General features: G+C 42.0%; 1 protein-coding gene across 1 annotated transcript; it reads left to right on the top strand.

Annotated features, from left to right (window-relative positions):
• The first annotated feature begins 9,290 nt into the window (after window positions 1-9,290).
• On the top strand, window positions 9,291-16,317 carry si:ch211-117k10.3 (Krueppel-like factor 15). Its single transcript, XM_053447442.1, has 3 exons — window positions 9,291-9,428; window positions 10,567-11,748; window positions 13,807-16,317. Exons 2-3 carry the CDS (start codon window positions 10,634-10,636, stop codon window positions 13,973-13,975), a joined length of 1,284 nt encoding a protein of 427 aa, XP_053303417.1. The 5' UTR covers window positions 9,291-9,428; window positions 10,567-10,633; the 3' UTR covers window positions 13,976-16,317.
• The last annotated feature ends 3,671 nt before the right edge of the window (window positions 16,318-19,988 follow it).

Here is a 19,988-nt window from a genome sequence, read left to right as displayed (position 1 = left end):
AGTTATCTATACATTTGGTCACAGAATGTTACACAAATAAATTGGCATTAAAGTTGGCATCTTGCTGTCTCACCAGTCTGACGATGCAGCTGAAGCGTCCATCAAGGGCTTTCTGCAGGTAATTTGGATTGTTTGTTTCTTTTGACGAGGAGAATAACATGAATTCATACCGATATCAGTTTACAATCAAACCTTTTTGTGTTGACCTTGTTTAAACAGAGTCAAAGGACATTGTACAACAATGACACATATTTTTCCACAGTACCTGTCGTTCACTACTGAACTTCTGACACCCATTACTGGACTGTGTCTTCCTGTAGAGTGGTGATGTTCTCAACGTTCTTTTCACAGTCTGTCAAAACAAAATTAGAGTTACAAATGTTAATGCCCCACAACCCATTGCAGATACGGTTGTATTTGCACACCACATCGGATCAAAACAAAACTGCAGTCTGTGAAACAAGCAGTTTTGGTAGATATAAGGGAAATGCTAATATTTCTACATGAAACATATTCAGTCCCTTAAGCAAAATAACAATGATGGCAGGCCGCAACCTCGATGCCTTCGTCTGCTTTGCTTACAGACTAGTTTGCGGAGTCTCGTGCTGCCGCCCACTGACCGATACATCATCGCTCTTTTCTGAAACTAATGAAGGCAAATTCACACATGTAGACAGAAATAAACAGTATAAATTAAAAGGTGTAAATATTGCTAACATTATGTTTGATGGGGGTCATCATTATACATAACAGAGGAAAACTTTGCACATGTATTCCTTAAATTTACTTGCCTTCCTGTGGAAAAAGTTGTTTTCCTAGTTAAACAATCACAGCAGGGAAGCATGATTGATCAAAATTCTTTCAGTGTGATATTAACTTGTATTTCAGCAAGTGTACTTTGGGGATTTAATAAAAATGTATATTTGGCAAATTATATCAAATGTTTTTTCTGGTATGTAACTTAAAAGTACCTCTTTAATGGTAGGATCATTTCTCTCCCTCATCTTCCTCGTGGTACGTGGATGATGGTAGTGGGCTCAACCCGGCTTCTCTTTCTCTCCAGGCTGCCCTTCCTGCTCTTCATCAAGCAAAACAAACTGTTTGGTCCAAGTTGTTGACGTTAATGAAACTCCTGTAGCTTCACTTGGATCCTCCTTGATTAAAAAACAGAACATAGCAATTGTTTTATAAAATGAATCGCAACTCCATAACATGGAAACATTATTGTCATAGTGCATACTATACATTAAACCAAATTGACCTGATATTGTGGAGTAATGGTAGACAAATACACTCCTTATTAATCTAAAGCATTCATAAATCAAATTCATGTTTATATTTATATTGTAGCGTCCCTCAATGATGAGCTAAGCGTCTTGAACTGCTTTCAACAACCATGTATTCACCTCCCAGGTAGCACAGGCTACCGTGGGCTGAAGCATGTGGCTAACAATGGCGTATTAGCTGATGAACAGCGTCCATAGTGTGGATTGACGGACTCTCTCCGCACTCGGACTGTAAACCTAGATCGTAACGATCTTTAAAAACAATAAACTACTTACCTGACAGAAGGAAGATGACATCGTGGTCTTCCAAGCGCGCCGTGTTTATGACGCAGCCCCGAGTTAAAGGGCTGGTTGTTTACAAATAGGGTTTTTACGACAGCCACACGTCATGTCCGCTCGCGCACTCGGTCCGCTCGCGCACTCGGGCCGCTCGGCTCGCGCCGCTCGGGCCGCTCGGCTCGCGCCACTCGGGCCGGTCGCGCACTCGGGCCGGCCTCGGTATAAACAGACTCGCATGATCCTTCTCATTAGAGATGTAATCTAGCCTCAAATATTACTATTATATAACATGAATAACATTCACGATCACTGAAGGACACCACGCAGGGACTGTGATTTAAACACCAAGCTGCGCCCGTGGTGCCATGGCAACCATCATAGCAACGATAAAAACATGCGTGATAACTATTAAAATATTTATCATAAGCACGAACTGGCTGAAGACTGTGGAAGCAAAGACCACATTTCTCGCTAGAAATGGTGTCAGAATGTATTTTTATGCCCAAACTAAGTTACAAAATTATATTTTTATCTGAAAAAACAAGGAATCTCCGCCATGTTTTCCTCTCCGCAGACGGGAGCTTGAGAGTCACGTGACGTGAGAACACGCCAATGCAAAACAATGGGAGGACTAAATGTTACCATCTCACAATCTGAGAGGCCAGATTGTGAGATGGTAACGTCGGTCCAAGTGGACCAACGTTGCCATTGAACATTTTCTGATGAGACTGGGTTGGCATTTATGAGGAGAACTGCATAGCCTGGGAGGATGTCTGGGGTGAGGCACTTTTTAAACTTTCTCCCCAACTGGTTCTGTTTCTCGGTTGTTTGACATCATTCATTTGTGAAAATGCAGAACATCCATTGTTCACTGGTCCTGTCTTGACCTTTTTCTTGCTTCGGACTAAGTTGTTCATAAGGTAGTAGTTACAGCAGGTCCATGATCATTATTACTTTAAAAACAGAGCACCCAGGATTTTTAAAGAAGATATGTGCAACGTTTTCATTTTTAATAAATCATTCTTATGGTGCATTAAAACCAAATTTGGAGGAATTGTTCTTACATTTAGACTGAAACTCATCAGAGACAGATTGTGGCAGCTATCTGATGTACCAGGTCGTCAAACTGTCCCCTGGTTAACCTATATTCCTGTATAAAAAAAGTTTGGTTTCCTGTACTCTTGTATAAGGAATGATAGGGAATGATATCCTGCTGTGTACAGTTGCTAAGAAACCACATCGGAGTCTTGACTCTCCTTGTGTGCTGCAGTCGTCTCATCCACATGCTCTGTGTGTCTTCAGCAGGATCACCCATAGTCAGTAAGCAAAACCTGAATAAGGCTAATTTACAAATAAAACATTAAATTAAACTTTACAGCCAGTTGTTTACCAATGTGCTGGATGTACACATATCCATGATGTAGGTCAATGATTGAGATATTGTCAAATTATCTCTACACACCCTTTCCTCCTATTGATCTTTGTCCCAGGGACAATACTGACCTTTGATATGTCTCAGGTGAATAAATAGCCAAATACAATATTACCAAACACCTTCAAACGTAAAGGTTGCTTGGAAATATGGCAGTTGAGGGAAATGGGTGAAAATGTATTGGTGCTGTTTTATTCAGGCACATGACGAACATAGCTTCCAGAGTGTGAGTGCTATTCTCGTCAAACACCTCCAGCACCCTAACATGCATAACTAGCACATGTTGTTACTGCACTTCTTTACCTGATCCTCCCACTCGTGTCTTAATGAGCAGATTTAACACTCAGTGCTCACTTGGCTCTGCTGATCCACCAGAGGGCCCCTTCATACCACAGACCTTCAGCATCAAGTCAAGAATCGTGGAGTTTTGTTGTACTTTACAGGCTTCAGCATAGTGAAAATAATAAGTGTTCTCCATATGAACAAGATATGAAGATTGTTTGTTTAGCGTATTTCTACTCAAGCCCCAATATTCATTTGATAATGGTTTATTTTCTTCTTTCTTCAATGCTTAACATGGACAGTGTATTCTTTCTCTGTCTCTGATCTTAGCAGGAACCGTTTTAAATTACAATTTTATCATCAAATAAAAGTTTTAGAAATGTATGTTAGATTTTTCAGAGAAGGTTGGGACCTAAAGGTTGCTGGTTCAAATATCTGGAACTCCAGATAAACATGGATTACGACATTATTTGTGACTGTCAGTTTGGAGGAAATATGGCTGTGGACTCCAACTGTTTGTAGTCTGGTGCTAGCTTCAGTAAAATAGTGCCGTGTGTTTCGCTAGAGAGTGAAATTGGTAAGGGGCCCACTGGAGCTGGATCCATGAAACGTTAAGATTATTATCAGCGTCATCTGCAGGTGGTTCACCTGCGTCTGTGCAACCAGTATTGTGGCTGAGAAGATCCTAAATGTGGGTTGTGTATTTTGCATGACTTTTTGATAGACACTGCTGTTACAAAAATTCCACAGAGCAGACACAAATGTGGGGGGGGGAGCGAGGTGTCACCCCCTTTAAAAATGTGTTCAATGATACAACTTTGGGATGGGGTAATAGTGCCATTGTTAAATATTGATCTAAAATGAGACAAAAGAACAGAATTTTGAGACGTTGAACCCAACATGTTTGTGTCATGTTGTTCAATATAAACGTGCACTATAAGTAAGGATTGTGAATGAGTGTGGTTTGACTTAGTCCTGTTTTCCCTTTCTTATTGCCAAATTAAACTTGTACTTTTCAATATATATAGCCAGCAGTAAATTATTTTATGTGTAGTTTAGCTTGATTCATCATGTATGTGGCAGAAAGACAGTTAGGTGGCAGGGAAACACTCTGCCTTCCCTCTGCATTAGATGTGCCCTTGAGCAATACAGCTCCCCAGGGCTGTAGCATGGCTGTCCCCTGCAGATGTGTACTGCTGGTGTGCGTGTGTGTATATATGTGTATATGTGTGTGTTCTGTGTGTATTTTAAAGATAGGTCTAAGCAGTAGTCAAATTTCCTGTGTGTGGACAATAAAAGATTCTCCTACAAGTGTCCTGAGTTTGTTTCAGAGGAAATTAAAGAAAATTCTGGATTGAAACATTCAGAGGAGGTTTATGTGTGAGCGCAAATGTTCGAGTGAGAGCCTCTGGAGTTTCTGCTGACTTTCTCCCACTGGGCCCCGAGTATAAAGACTACAGAAAGTTCAGAGGAGCCGATGTGAGAATACAGCAAGAGGTCCTCCACAGTACTCACTGCAAGTGAGTTGGTGTGTTGTAACCTTTTTAACAAGCGACAGATGCAAAATTTAGAAATACAAAATGAAAACCTTTGTCTCAGGGTGAAAAAGCACAATAAGATGTCAAGAGAGCTTTTGCTGATAGTAGCTGACGAAAGAAAACCTCTAAAGAAAGTCAAGACCCAATTTTCTAGGTTTCCTCCAAGAGGACATCACTGAAAACGGCTTAAGTTACACTTGAACCTGAATGGAAACCATCCGTCTTTAATGACCACTTGTTCTCCCAGAATAAACTTAACAATGACCTTTTAACCCTTTGATACACAAGCTATGCAAACCCCTTCTAAGGCACAACATGGGTCAATAATGACCCGTATTGACCTACAATGTTATTTCATGCACGGCTGAGTGTTTCTTTGCTATATTTTTGGAAATCAATTTACTTCATCATTTAATATTCAAAGTATTCATTAAATATCTTGTTTTTGACTACCACAAATCATTATTTTCATTTTATCTTTCTCAATTTATGAACTAAAATATTTTTTGTATTTTTACATCAAGTTTACACACATGGGTCAACCCCGATGGAGTTTTAATTGTAAATATCTTTGCAATAAATGTATTTCATCATTCAGAATTCCAGGAAATCCTCAATTAACTTGTTTTTGATCATCACAAATTCTTATTTTCATTGGTCCTTTTTTTTACCTTTTTAATAAAAATCATTTTTGTATCACTACCCACAACATGGGTCAAAAATTACCCGTATTCATTTCACATGTTATTTCATGCATGGCTGTGCTTCTTTGCTATATCTTTTTAAATCTATTTATTTAATCATTTAATATTACAAAGTATTCATTAAAATATCTTGTTTTTGATTACCACAAATAATTATTTTCATTTTCTCTGTCTTCATTTTTGAAGTAAAATATTTTTTTTTATTACTTATCAAGTTTACACACATGGGTCAAAAATGACAAGTGTGAATTTGATAGGAACCTTTCATTTGTAAATGTTTGTAGTTAAGAACATTTATAAAACACACTTAAATATATTTTAAGTGTGTTTACTGACTCTGAACGTTTACTGTGGACAACTTTTCAGATGCCACACTTGTCAGAACTAATTGTCAGAACTAAATCATGTTGACCTAGCCATCATTAGCTAGAATTGACCTAGCTTACATAGATAACATTAGCTAGCTAAAAGAGAATATGTTAACAGCTAGCTAATAATATTGGACATATTTCTCTTTCCCACCAATAGAGGGAAATAATGTTCAAATGTTATAGGCAGTTATCTTTTCACAAGATATCAAATATTTGATTAGATTAAACAATTGTAAAATAAGACTTACATGAATCAGATGTTAAAAGTTGTCCAAAGTAAACATGTTCCTAACTACAAACATTTACAAATGAAAGGTTCCTATCAAATTCACACTTGCATAAATGGGTCATTTTTGACCCATGTGTGTAAACTTGATGTAGTAATACAAAAACTATTTTAGTTAAAAAATGAAGACAGAGAAAATGAAAATAATGATTTGTGGTAATCAAAAACAAGATGTTTTAATGAATACTTTGTAATATTAAATGATTAAATAAATAGATTTTAAAAGATATTGCAAAGAGGCACAGCCGTGCATGAAATAACATGTGAAATGAATACGGGTCATTTTTGACCCATGTTGTGCCTTAAAAGGGTAGTGATACAAAATGGATTTTAATTAAAAAAGGAAAAAAGGACAAATGAAAATAAGAATTTGTGAGGATCAAAAACAAGTTAATTGAGGAATTCCTGGAATTCTGAATGATGAAATACATTTATTGCAAAGATATTTACAATTAAAACTCCATCGGGTCACTTTTGACCCATGTTGTGTATCAAAGGGTTAACAGTGAAACAGCACCATTCAAACAGAACCAGAAGACATCTGGAGAAGAGGATTGCAATGCCTGAGACTTTTCAGCCATGCATGTTCCATTTCATCCTGTTACCCTGATTTCATTTGACCCAGCACTAGTTTCCATATCAGAGTGTTTTCCCTGTTGTCACTGACAACCAGGGCAGAGACTGTGATGGCCCTACAAGCTCTTGTTTAACCTGCATGTCAGAGGCCAGGAACAAAGGGTGTTGGTGTTGTGAACTTTTCCACTGAGAGAACTAGTTTCCCTTGAAAGACAAAGCCCTGAGAAGGGAGTGCCTTATATTCATAGTCTTATTCTGCGTCATCAGATATAACTACATCTTGGGTTAGGGTTAGAAATCGATTCCATATCATGATGATCACTTCCTGTTTGGCCACATGTCTTCAAAGTATAAGTAAAATTTCCGTGTTGTTTGAGTGGAATTATAGAACTGAGCAAGGGTCTGACGATTGTGTTGATTGATTAACAGACTTCAAAAATAGTCAACCTGCAATGTTTTAAAAAATAAAAGCAGTTAGGTAAATCAGTCAAACATCCACATACTTCTAAGACACTCACATGAACAGTAATAAAACAATTTCAGTTTCATTTTACGAAAAACATTGACCATAAAACTTCATTGCATATAAACCAGGTGGGATGAATCCACTGCACCATAGACAGTTTATACATATCTCAGTACAAAACATCCACACAAACAATAAAAGTGACAGTATATTGTAGAACTGCTTAAGGAGGACTCACTAGTGACAAGAAATTATTCCGAAGTAGCTGCAGAATATCAACACAGACCAAGAGAACAGTCTAAACTGGAAATGCTTTGTTTTACATGGAAAGATTCAGCAATGCTGCGGAAGCACTGAAAAAGGGTCACAGTTAAGTAGGGGGCACTGCTTAATTATCCTCTTGTTTGGGATAGTTTAGTTAGTTTTTCATTTGAGTTTTGAGCTGGAGGTTTTCAATAGTCCAGTTATCTGGATTTCCTTATATTGCAGTTACACCTTTCTCTTAGGTAGTCCAGGGTGACGAGCTGGGTGCAGCGACCTACATGGCAGGATCAGTATTGTCTCCTTCTTTTTTTCTTTTTCATTGACATCTCACTTTGTTCTTTTGTCTCATCTGAGTATGATTGGTTTGAATGACAAAGACTCTTTATTTTTCATGGCACATCTATTGTCTTGGTGTCCTCTCTAATATGTTCCAGTCTCCAGTTGAATCATTGTTTGTTTAGGGAGGCCGTACCATTTCATTACAGAGCCTCTTGGAAAAACTGCTGTCAGTCAAAGCAAAGAAAACATCCGCAGCATCTTCACTGATCTGAACTGTAAGTGTAAAAGAATCAAAAGACGTAGCATCAATTAGGCTGCACCGCCAACCTGGCAGAGTGGGCAGGTACCTGGAGGGCCCCGGACCCTCAGAACACCCAAAAGCCCCAATGTATGGCAGTTGGTTTGAGGAAACTTGATCAACTGCTTCATAAAGTGACTTTAGTCTTGGGATGTTGTGGTGGGACCCAGGGTCAAAACTGAGTTTTAATTTAACACAATATAGAATTTAAAAAAAACTTGTCGTACATTGTTTTCGGCAACACTTTCTCCCCTTAGTTTGCATTATTCAAGATGTATACAATTCCGCAGGCAGCACCCAATTGAGGAGGCTGCTGTTTAAACAGATAATAATGTATAAATAATAAATATCATAGGATAAGTTCTAGTTCTAGTCTACATATACTGTACATGAATAAACATATAAACACAGACCACATCAAAGTGTCTTCTAAACTGTTTTTTGTTTAGGTTCGGGTGAGGTTTATGAATGTTGTGGGTCAGTATGTTTTCATGTGTACTGTGTTATACTTGACCCATTAACAGAGACTCTGGAAAAGACACGCTTTGTAGTGACTGATTTACTTCATGAACATAAAAACACACTAGAGACTCTGTGTGTTGTTTTCCATTTTGATATGTTAAAAACATTCGCTTGTTGCAGTTGAGCGTCATTCACCACATCATGGGACACTGACTGGGTCAACTTGAGCTGTTGCCTCAGGAGAGATCCCATGATGTGAGCTGAACAAAACAGGGCTGATGAGTCATCTTTGAAGTTTGGGCTAATGTGGCATTATTATGTAGATTTTACATTTGGAGGAAGGAGGAAACCCTCATGGGAATCAATGCTGTACGTCTGAGTGGTTCTCTGCACGTGAGCTCAGCAGCAAACATCAGACCCAACACAAGCAGCAGAGGAGTGCACTTCCTCTCCAGGCTTTCAGATCTTTGAAGCTGCTCTGATTGAAGGGCTGGATGCTGCTTCGAATCATTTACTTGTCACATTAATAGGTGCCTCCATTACCCCCCCCCCCCCCCCCACACACCCCTGTGTACGCCATCAATAGACCACATTGTATCCTGCACACTGCAATCCACCATAAACACATGGCAGTCAGACTATACCGAGCGGCAGCCAATCGGGGCGCGCCTATTAGGGCGAGCCTCCGTTGCGCGCGGCCAATCAGATGCGCGGACCAGGACCCGTGCCTCCGAGTTGTGCAGCGATGCGGTCACGTGACGCTGGGAGAAGGAATGCCAACATGGACCCGTGGCAAGGACGGGATGTGTGAGCGTGCCACGACAATAACACGACGGAGGAGAAAAGAAAGGCCGAGATAGAGCGAGCGATCGACGGCGCTGCGTTCCTCCGCCGAGCCGCGCAAGGTAGGTTGAGCCAAATGTCCGGGATCCTCCTGCGCGGATCGTCCGTGGAGACGGAGGAGTATAAATAGATCATGTTTTATGACCCAGGCGAACTTGAGGCTCGTGGATTCCTGTGCAGGCGCAGTTGCGTTCAGGTGCATCGCCTCGTATTCGACCGCGCCTCCTTTACAAACACCGTTTTGTGGTTCTCCGCCGTCCGATGCCTTCCTCACTGGGACTTTTCCCTCACCACATGTTTCTGGGTGCGTCACAGTGCGGGGCCGTGTTTGTGCAGCGCCTGGTCCACGCACTTTGGAGTGCGAGGCCCTGCTGCAACATGTGCCTGGCGGTCTGACAACAGCAACAAACAGCCTTTACATGAGCCCATGGAGATGATGTTACCGGGGGGTGAGGACTCTGTTTGGACTCTGTTGGAATCTGCTGTCCTATTCCAGGTCCGGGGACCTGATAGAAGACACTGAGACACTCACAGGGGTCCGCCAGCTATTTCAAGTTTAACTTTATTAAAGTAATTTGTATTGTGAAATATCTGTCTGTCTATTGTACCAAACGTGATAAGATTAAAAATATATCAATATCTAACTTTAAGATCAGCTATTTTACCCAGATTTTTTTTCACATGGTAGTAACAGAAAAGTCTTAATAATTGGGAACCTGACATTAACATGACCTTAGTTCAAGTGGCCCATATCAATATCTAATTTAAGGCATGAATCATAATAGTTAGTTTTGTGCAAAATCGTGCATAATTCCATAATAAGCTGTGTTTGATCAAATCACCACAGAGTTTTGTAAATAATTTCTGATCACATACAACCTGGAAGTGGCAGCATGGCTTTGGGGGGCCCACAGGTTAATATGTCAGCGGCTGGTTGGACATTATTCTCTGGTTTAGTTTGATCTCCTTTCCCATCATTTCTGTATATGCTCTGAGCAAGACACACCCGAAGGACACGACTGATGATATGTCCCTGTCATCTGACATATTCACCATCATGTGATATGTTTTTTTTTATTGATTTTAAAGAAGTAATTTATTGTTAATTAACTCACAGCAGAGGGTTACATGTATTAGGGTCAATTTCTATGAATACCTTTGGCTGGTTAATAACATCCTTTCTTGATGTTGCCTGTGCAGGTTTTTGTGCTTCGGCTTCTGGGTCAAGTTTCCTCAACATCCTCTTCTCTGTGTTTGGCCTGCATCAATGGTGTCTCTCAGCAGCAGAACGCTGAGTCTGGAGAATGACCTGTTCAGGGACAGCAACAACAACAGCATGTGCTCCCTCGGCCTGGGAGATGGAGCCTGCAGTGAGGGAGCGAGCTTGGCTTCCTGCGACAGCCCCGAGACAGGGGACTTGTGGATCACGCACAGCCCCAGCTTCGGAGAGGATGAAGATGAGGAGGAGGAGGAAGATGAAGATGATGGCTCTCGCCTGCATATTTTTCTAGAGGCAGCAGAAGAAGAGGAACCTGAGGGTCAGGACCCTAATCTGCCAGAATTTTCTTTTGACCCCTCTTCCCCATTCTCCCCGACCTTGGAGGACATAGAAGAGTTCTTGAGGGAAAAGATGGAGCTGGTCAAAGAGGGGTTGATGGTCCCAAAAGAGGAGGCCTGCCCTCTCCCATGCAGCTCCAGTGACTCTCCCTCTTCCACTACGCCCCCGGCCTCCTCTTCTGACACTTGCAGTGACGAAGGGATGAGTGCCTCCCATTGCACTTCAAGCCCAAACACACCTCACTATGAGCAAAACAGCCCCAGCCCCAGCCCAGCTGACCAATCCCCTTCTGCCCAAGTAACCCCCTCACCATCCAGCTTAACCCCCTCCATGCTCCTGGGTGCTCCGCTGGTTCTCCAGCTCCAGTCCCTACCTCTGGCCCAGCCTCAGACCCCAGCAGCCTCTCCCCCCGCGACCCAAAACAGCATTTGGCTCACTCATCTCATCATGGGGCTCCAGGGCGCCACAGGACAAAACGTCACCCTGCTGGCCCCCCAGGTGCCCTCCGGGCCCACCACTATTTTATCCCTAAACAGTGGAGATTTCAAGTCAGCTGACCAGAAGTATGTGAAGATCGCCCCTCTGCCCATCACAATGAGGACTGTAGAGATAATGGGTCTGACTGGGGTTGGGGCCCAGGCCAGTGGCCTGTTGAAGGCCATGGCCCCTCGGGTGAGCAGAGTGCCTCCTACAGAGAGGGTCCATAAGTGCGCCCACCCAGGCTGTGGGAAGATGTACACCAAGAGCAGCCATCTGAAGGCTCATTTCCGCCGGCACACCGGAGAGAAGCCCTACACGTGTAGCTGGCCTGAGTGTGGCTGGAGGTATGCGACATAATGTGAAATGTACTGTTTAACAGTTGATACAAAGTTCAAGGGTTAAGATTGAAGTTTCAGTTTTAAGGATTAATTTGCTTCTAGGAGCATGCAGGAGAATGTATGATGGCCTTCAGGTAACATAAAAACAAGAAAGGTCCTCCAGGGCTAGAGTATGGTTGTCCATTCTGACCTACTGTAGAAACATGGTGGATGTAGACATAAAGGTTTCATTCTAAGGAAACAAAAACTTGACAATTGTTTCAGGTGATTTTGCGCTATTGAAATCATATTAATACAGTGAGTTATAGGGAGATTTTCCCACTGACTGATGGAAGGGCCTCCAATACTGAGTTGTGTTGTTTCAGGCACCAGTGAAATGATGTTACCAAGGAAAATGTTACCAAGAAAAACAGACAGGGATTTCCACAAGGATTAGAAGAACACAGCTAGAGGGAAAAAGTAGCCATTCAAAGGGGGGGGGGGGGGGGTGCTCAGGCACATTCTAATGCCACTTTCCATAACGAAGTACTGTATATTTTAATGAGTTTGCCCGATTATAAACATGTAATTAATCATTCAGTGAAAATGCAGTAATGGTTATTTTAAGGGGGGACAGGACATATATCATTCCCATGTCTTAGCTACTCCATGCATTGGTGCTGCTTTCAGACATCCCCTGAACTCCAGAGAATCTCCAGATCCTGGAGAGGCTGCATGTGAGAATGGCTCTGGACTTTCTCTGGAGTTCCTCCTGCCACCCCCTGAGTAAATACCCTGGAGAATTTCTGAATAAACCGATGTGAGAACAAAGCAGGAGATCCTGCCATGAGAGACAGAAAACCAAAAAAAAAACATTAAATATCTCGGATAAAAGAAGCAGTTCACACACATAGAAGCCAGTTACAAAGATGTTAGGAAAGCTTTTAGCTGGATGTGGCTGAGGGGTAGAGCAGTCGTCCTCCAGAGATTTCTGTTTTGTTGTGAACACGTCTGAGTGGAGAATCTCCTGCTGTGTTGTGCATGTGTGAAAGTCCGGACCCAATTCTTTGGACATCCTCTGGAGTTCTTGTCTAAAACGGCTTTACACAACTTACCGCAAAGAAATGACTGAATGACAGAATAGTCATAAATGTAAACCATGGATAAACTGATGTGTTACACTCACCTGGGTTTAATATAGACTCAATTCAGTTTAGCCAATGATCACTCAACATAAGCTCTGATTAAAATCCCTGCAGCGTTTAGTTGCATTACGTAGTTTACAATGTGATGAGTGATGAATGGAGATTTCAAACCATCATCAGGGATTTGCAGTCAGCTGTAGCTTACTTATCCTTCATTGCACCGTGAGACTCTTGGCATAAAGTATACATGCTATGAATGCTACCATTTTCATTCTGTTTGGTATTGTGGGGTATTTGTCATCCCAGTTTAATTTTAAGTGCATGAAAAATTAAACAGATGAGAGTAAATATATATAGAAATAGTCACAACATGGTCATTCAAATGGTTTTCAGAAAAGGGTGGACGTCCTATTGAAATTTAATCTTTATTTGATTATTTTTTTCGGATCCCCATCCTTATCAAATGATTTGCAGCGTAGGTTTCCTTTACAAGGGGTAACAACATTTATATGACCATATTTATCCAAACAATCTGACATATCTGTATAAAAGTAAATCCAAATTAATTGAAATGTTCCCAGCCCTGAAAATAAACAACATAACACTAACATATTAAAATTCAAATAAACGCAAGATATGTATCAGTTTCCCAAAGACATGATTATCCAGTCCAATATAAATAAAGAGTGTCCATATTCCTTATATAGTCTCAGTAGAGGACCTCTGTTCCCTGTTAGTTTCAGTTATCATCAATGTTCCCCTATTGCTTCCATTAGTAATGTCCAACTTTCTATTAACACTATCGTCTATAACCTTAATGACAGATTTTTCCCCCAATGTATAAATGTTGTTATTAACCTCTCAGCATGGCTGGTGGACATCCTTTTATTTCTCTTTTGTGACTGTTCTCCTTACACCACCCATCTGCTCTTGTCGACAGGTTCTCCCGGTCTGACGAACTCTCCCGTCACCGTCGCTCTCACTCCGGCATCAAGCCATACGAGTGCTCGCTGTGTGAAAAAAAGTTCGCCCGCAGCGACCACTTATCCAAACACACCAAGGTCCACCGTGGCTCCAGGCCCAGCAGGATAATCAGATCCACCGTGTGATACCTTCAACTGGCCCTGCACCCTGCCCTCAGCCTCCCACCCTGTCTGCCCAGGATGGCTTGTGACCAGGTTGGGGTCTCCCTCAGGACTTTTGGTGCTTCACAGGCAGAACTTTTCCGGAAAAATCTTGAGAGCTGTTTTCGCACTCATTGTTTCTGCGTTCTCCTCTGCTCCCTGCTCTTTACTTTTCACTTGTTTGGTCTGAGCAGCTCGTCTTATACAGCTTACAGCCACCTCAGGAAAAGTGGATTTCCTGGCCTTCCAACACACACAGACATCAAACAAAACATGCATAGCAGGAGAAAGTCTTACAGAGAGGCCCTCTTTTTCCACCTCTGCTCTCACTACTGTTCCTGCTTCCAAACCACCAGGTGCTGTTGAGTGTAGGGTGGTGTTGTTACAGTAATGGGAGCGTCTGTAATTATATTATCTCCTTCCTACTTTTGCATTTGCCCGTCTGTCTTGAAGCCAAACTTCAGGGTCCACACGGATGAAGATTCCCAATACTTTTGTGTATCGTTAAAGTGAAACATTGTCTTTAGCATCACAATCTTGCCTTGTGTTTTAATCATAAGGCATGCGATAGACGCTATCAATGTGTCAGAGCGTGACAGTCATCCCTGTGGGGTGAAATTGTGACTAAAGCAGTAGAATACTCTTCTAAGTATTAGATTTTCAGAGTTACAGTTCACTCTGAATGAACAGTGTGACTCTTGATATCAAGAGTAAAAGCTGAGATATTGATTCAGTCATACTAAACTTGTGGCTATGCTCACAGAATAATTCTCCCTAAACTCTGATGTTTTTAAAAATCCGAACCTGGCCTTTACTTGTCCAACCACAATGCTTCCTGTTTTGACCCTTTGTATGCCTTTGCTCAGTCCCAGTCTGCCCTACTTCCTTTCAATGCCTTTGTCCGTATGGCAAAACCTCACTTGATCCTACTGTTAAAGATAAAGTTACCATATGACTGCTCTTATTGAACTGTGATTCCGTGCTGAGGGTAGCCAAACCAGAAATTCCAGTTGTGGCCCTGTGAGAGCATGAATAATGACACCCTCAGTGTGTGTCAGTTTATAAGCTGTTTGTTCTAAGAAAATCTCCTGGAAATCATTGTGCAGCCGACTTATGTGGCTTATGAGCTACTCGGCCTGTATATTGTACTTTGGCTCCATGTTTCAAAAGTGCTCGATGGTTCAAAAAGTGCTGCTCTTTCTTACTTACAGTAGCAGTTACTGTAAACACTTTTTTTTCTGTTGGTTATAGCAACAAGGAAAAGCTAATAGTTTTTAACAGCTGGAAAAGGTGGCTAACATCTGTCCAATCATGTGTATTAGCATATACTCAATGTAATGTGTACTGAACGTTAAGGACAACGTGTACAGCTTGTAGCCTTTATATTATATAGATGTTTTTTTTTATCAAAGATGATATTCGATCAGTGCATTAAGCTATTCAGTGGTGTTTCTGGAGAGGTGTCTCGTCTGTTTTGTGAGTTTGATTGTAGCGTCATCAATCTGTGATCAGTCTGATCCAACGACGTGTCAGGCTGATTATGGTGTGGGATCTGGAGTCCCACTCTTCCCAATTCTCTAACCATTAAGCCGAATCTGATGGTTTCAAGTGCACTTGTTTTTGTGGAAATAGAGAAATGGTCGTCGTGCTATAATGGACGTTCCATTAAAAATGTATCAGAACCCTTAAAATGCCAAAAACAGGAAAGAGTGTTTTCTCTGGAAGGGTAAACTCCACTGTGATGTGCAGACGCTATTATCATGTGTTCTTTGAACTCATCACGTTGGTGCTTGTTCACCCGCCCGTGCTTCACACACAGACAGTATAACCGAAATAGTCACATAACCTTTCTGTGACTGCAACTTACGACTACAAACTGCAGGCTAATGGCAATCTTACCTTAGCCCGAACAAAATATGTGCTTTTGGATGAACTTAACAAAATAGAGCACTTTTGCATGTAGCAGTGCAGTCTTTTACATCGCACCCATCCTCTTGTCTTTGTCTCTTTTATTATGGACACACTAGGTTTTATCCTTTTCAAACAACAATGCTTAGTAATGTAGAAACCTGTTCAGAGTGGACAGACGGTCAGACATGTTTATCTGTCTGAACCAGGGTGCTCTTTGTGTCTGAGCCTCCCCAGGCTGCATCTACTGACCTACATCCAGACCTGTATTCGCTCAACATGCAATTCTCTCTGTTCCTGTCTCAGTCCTGCCTGTGTATTTGTTGTTGTTTTGTTTTTTTTGAATACCAGAAATGCTATTTTCCTATTTGCAGAAATAAATAACAAAAAATTAAATGCTGTATCTTTTGTTAATAAAATTGTTGCTCATTTAAATGGTGCCAAATGGAAATATCTGTTATTCAAAGACAGCAATATTTGCATTAGTAATGAAGTTAATGCTGGGGTTGGACATAAATTTAACATAAAAAAATAAATAAAAAGTGTAGTACAGTTAAGTAATGGTACGAATGGTCAAACCTTACACCCCCGCCCATTCTCTCTGCTTTGCATCTGCCAATCGGCTTGTTGCTCCCTCACTGCTCCATCACCACTCAACAAAATCACGACTGTTTGGTGTCCTGGCTCCCAAATGGTGGAACTAGGTCCCCAATTACATCAGGACAACAGAAAGTCTACACATCTTCCGCCGCAGACTAAAGACACATCTCTTCCAACTAAACCTTGGATACAAACAATTTTTTAAAACACTATATATTTAGTAGCACTTTTAGTGCAACATGTTAGCACTTTGTAGTTTGGCTTTCTTGAAGCCAATTGTACTTACTTGATTATTGTTGTTCTGGGTTGGTGCCCTCATGGTTTAATGCACTTATTGTAACCTGATTTGGATAAAAGCGTCAGCTAAATGTAATGTAATGCAATGTAAAGAATGTTTTAGCGTCTTTTAGCCAATCGTTTTGGCCTCATGGCTGGGTGGTTGGTCTTTTTGGTTCATTGTCACCACTGTCATCATTTGTATCTTCAATACAGAATAGTGAGGCGGAATAGGAATGCAACAGTACTGCAATTGTATAAGTGTCTCAAGCTAGCGACTACCTGGTAAATATAGTATAGCATTTAGCCAGATTTAACCAGAAAACAGATGCTTTTCTCCGCAGTTTGTGGAGAACGGCATATGCAATAGGATAATAAACAGTGGGCCTATATTGGTTTACACAAAATGAGTGGGTATTCACAGGTTCTTTAAACACAGGTAAACACACTAAAACAGGCCATTGTCTCCTTTCCCATTGTCTGTAAAGGAGATTGATACTATGTTTTTTGACATCACAAGCGCATCACAAGCGCACTGATAACTGAGGCCCTCTCTCACCTAGCTGTCCTGTCAAATCAGTGTGTTCCTATTTCCATCTTTGCCCCTCGGAGTTGAAGCTGATAAAAAAGAACTGTGTCTTCTTTAGAGTAATTTGACCCTGGAGAGAATGCAGTTCCATTCACACTGCAGACAATCACCAGATGTTAGTGGGTGTTAGTGGGGGGTTTTGAGCAGTGGATTAGCTTTCATTTGTATCACAACTACAAATGAAAGCTAATTTATCTCTGTGTGATTTCACACTTTAACACGTTATATTGCAATGTTTACTTCTCAACATTTATTTGAGTATGGTTTCTAGTCTTACATTTTTACATATGGCCATAGAAAGTTAATGTCACTTGTAAACGTTTCCTTTTTCACACATTAAGTCAGTGGTTCTCAAAGTGGGGGGCAAAGTGTCTGCGTGGACACTCTCCAGGGGTGGCGCAATGTCAAATAAAACACCAGCACTTGAATACTATTCTGTGCTGTCCCTGTCTACATTGTGTACTGTTCGTTTTGTTAGGAACCATTGCCTAGCACAGCCTTATTCATAATTCGTGTGCAAGTCGCTCACAGCCAGTGTTGCCAACTCCTCAGTAAGGAAAGTAGCTATTGACTGTCCTAAAAGTCGCTAGATGTCGCAAAATGATTTGCATAATGTAATGGTCGCTATAGGACTTACAGAAATGAGAAAAAAACACCCTAAATATGTTTAAAACTTAAAATAAGCTTTCTTCTACAGAAGCGTATTACATTAACTTCATATTCTGATTCTGTTTTTCTGGGATAATTATCTTGGAAATTCCGAGACAAATGCCTAAAAAAGTAAAAATAAAAGTGAATCCTAACCCAGGATGATATGCGCCGCAGGATGAGGTGCGCCACAGGATGAAGTGCGGCAGAAGGATGAAGTGAGCCACAGGACGATGTGCACCGCAGGACGATGTGCGCCGATGTGCGCCGCAGGATGATGTGCGAGGCAGGACGATGTGCGCGGCAGGACGATGTGCGCTGCGCGATGATGTGCCGCAGGATGAAATGCGCCACAGGACGACGGGCGCCACAGGACGACGGGCGCCGCAGGACAATGTGCGCCGCAGGACGATGTGCGCTGCACAATGATGTGCCGCAGGATGAAATGCGCCACAGGACGATGGGCGCCGCAGGACGATGTGCGTGGCACGATGATGTGCACCGCAGGATGATGTGCACCGCAGGATGATGTGCACCGCAGGATGATGTGCGCAGGACGATGTGCGCCGTAGTAGGATGTGCGCCGCTGCTGCAGGATGATGTGCGCTGCAGGACAATGCGCGCAAGTGTGCCGCACGATGATGTGCGCCAGGATGAAGTGTGCTGCAGGACGATGTGCGCTGCAGGACCGCACAATGATGTGCGCTGCAGGATGATGTGCACAGCCACAGGGCGCCGAACATGATGTGCGCCGCAGGATGAAGTGCGCTACAGGATGAAGTGAGCCACAGGAGGATGTGCGCCGCACGATGATGTGCTTATGTGAGTGGCATGATGATGTGCGCCGCAGGAAGATGTGCACCGCCCGGCAGGATGATGTGCGCTGCAGGATGACGTGCGCCACAGGATGATGTGCGCCGCCTCGCAGGATGATGTGCGCCGTAGGATCTAGGATGATGTGCGCAGCAGGATGATGTGCAGCATGATGATGTGCAGCATGATGATGTGCAGCATGATGATGTGCGCCGCAGGACGAAGTTAGCCGAACGATGATGTGCGCTGCAGGATGAAGTGGACGATGTGCGCTGCAGGACGATGTGCGCTGCTGCCGCAGGATGTGCGTTGCAGGATGATGTGCGATGATGTGTGCCGCAGGATGATGCCGGAAGCTGCAGCTTTAGCTCTGTGCGTATCAGGCTGGAATTTCTGGCTGTTGATGCTTTCCAGTCATGTTTGGCTGAGGTGGGAGCACCTTGATGAAGGACCAGCTTCAAAGCAATTGTCTCCTTTCCTGCTCTGCCCTTTCACACTATCGATACTCTGGGATAACGCAGTGTCAAAAGGCTGCTCATCTGATTCCTAATGTGCAGTTTTTAATTCATAAACTGTATCCGGGGCCTGCATCATGAGAAACAGGTGAAGAGGTTTTCTTTCAGAAATGAGAGATGGCTGCAGGCTGTAATGTAATTAGATAAACTGACCGACAATTGTGACTAGAGGTTACTGTAGGACAGGGGTGTCCAAACTGGCCTCAAAAAAATTTAAATTAAAAAAAAAAAAAAAAATTATTTATTTATTTATTAATTAATTATTAACTTACAATTTAGTAGCACTGAAATGGCAGTTACTTATAGCACTATTTAGTTTTACTCTATTTTTGAAGAAATTGTACTTTCTTGATTCTTGTTGTTCTGGGTTTGTACCCTCGAGTAGGGGAGAGCAGGGTAATGTGAGACATTTTTTACATTTGCTCCCCTCTAGGCGAGCTAAAATCATATATCAGTAAAATTTACACATTTCCTATTAATTCAGAATGTTTCCTAGCAATGGAAATGATCAGAATGTCATCAGGACAAAGGGCAGTTAAAATATGATTGTTTGTAAAAAAGAGGTCTTGTGTCTCACTTTACCCCAGCTTAGGGGTAAAGTGAGACAGACCAGAGAAATCAAGGGGGTAAAGTGATCCACTTACCTTTT

This window comes from Pleuronectes platessa, chromosome 2 (genome assembly GCF_947347685.1).
Source record: "Pleuronectes platessa chromosome 2, fPlePla1.1, whole genome shotgun sequence".
In the NCBI taxonomy this organism is placed as follows: domain Eukaryota; kingdom Metazoa; phylum Chordata; class Actinopteri; order Pleuronectiformes; family Pleuronectidae; genus Pleuronectes; species Pleuronectes platessa.
The sequence above is the reverse complement of the archived record's forward strand: the minus strand, read 5'-3'. Positions and strand labels throughout refer to the sequence as shown.

Bases quoted from the DNA above. Each gene is read 5' to 3' on its own strand.
- si:ch211-117k10.3 (XM_053447442.1), top strand. From the start codon at position 10,634: ATGGTGTCTCTCAGCAGCAGAACGCTGAGTCTGGAGAATGACCTGTTC. The intron at 11,749-13,806 runs GTATGCGACATA...TCTTGTCGACAG, and splicing joins TGGCCTGAGTGTGGCTGGAG to GTTCTCCCGGTCTGACGAAC.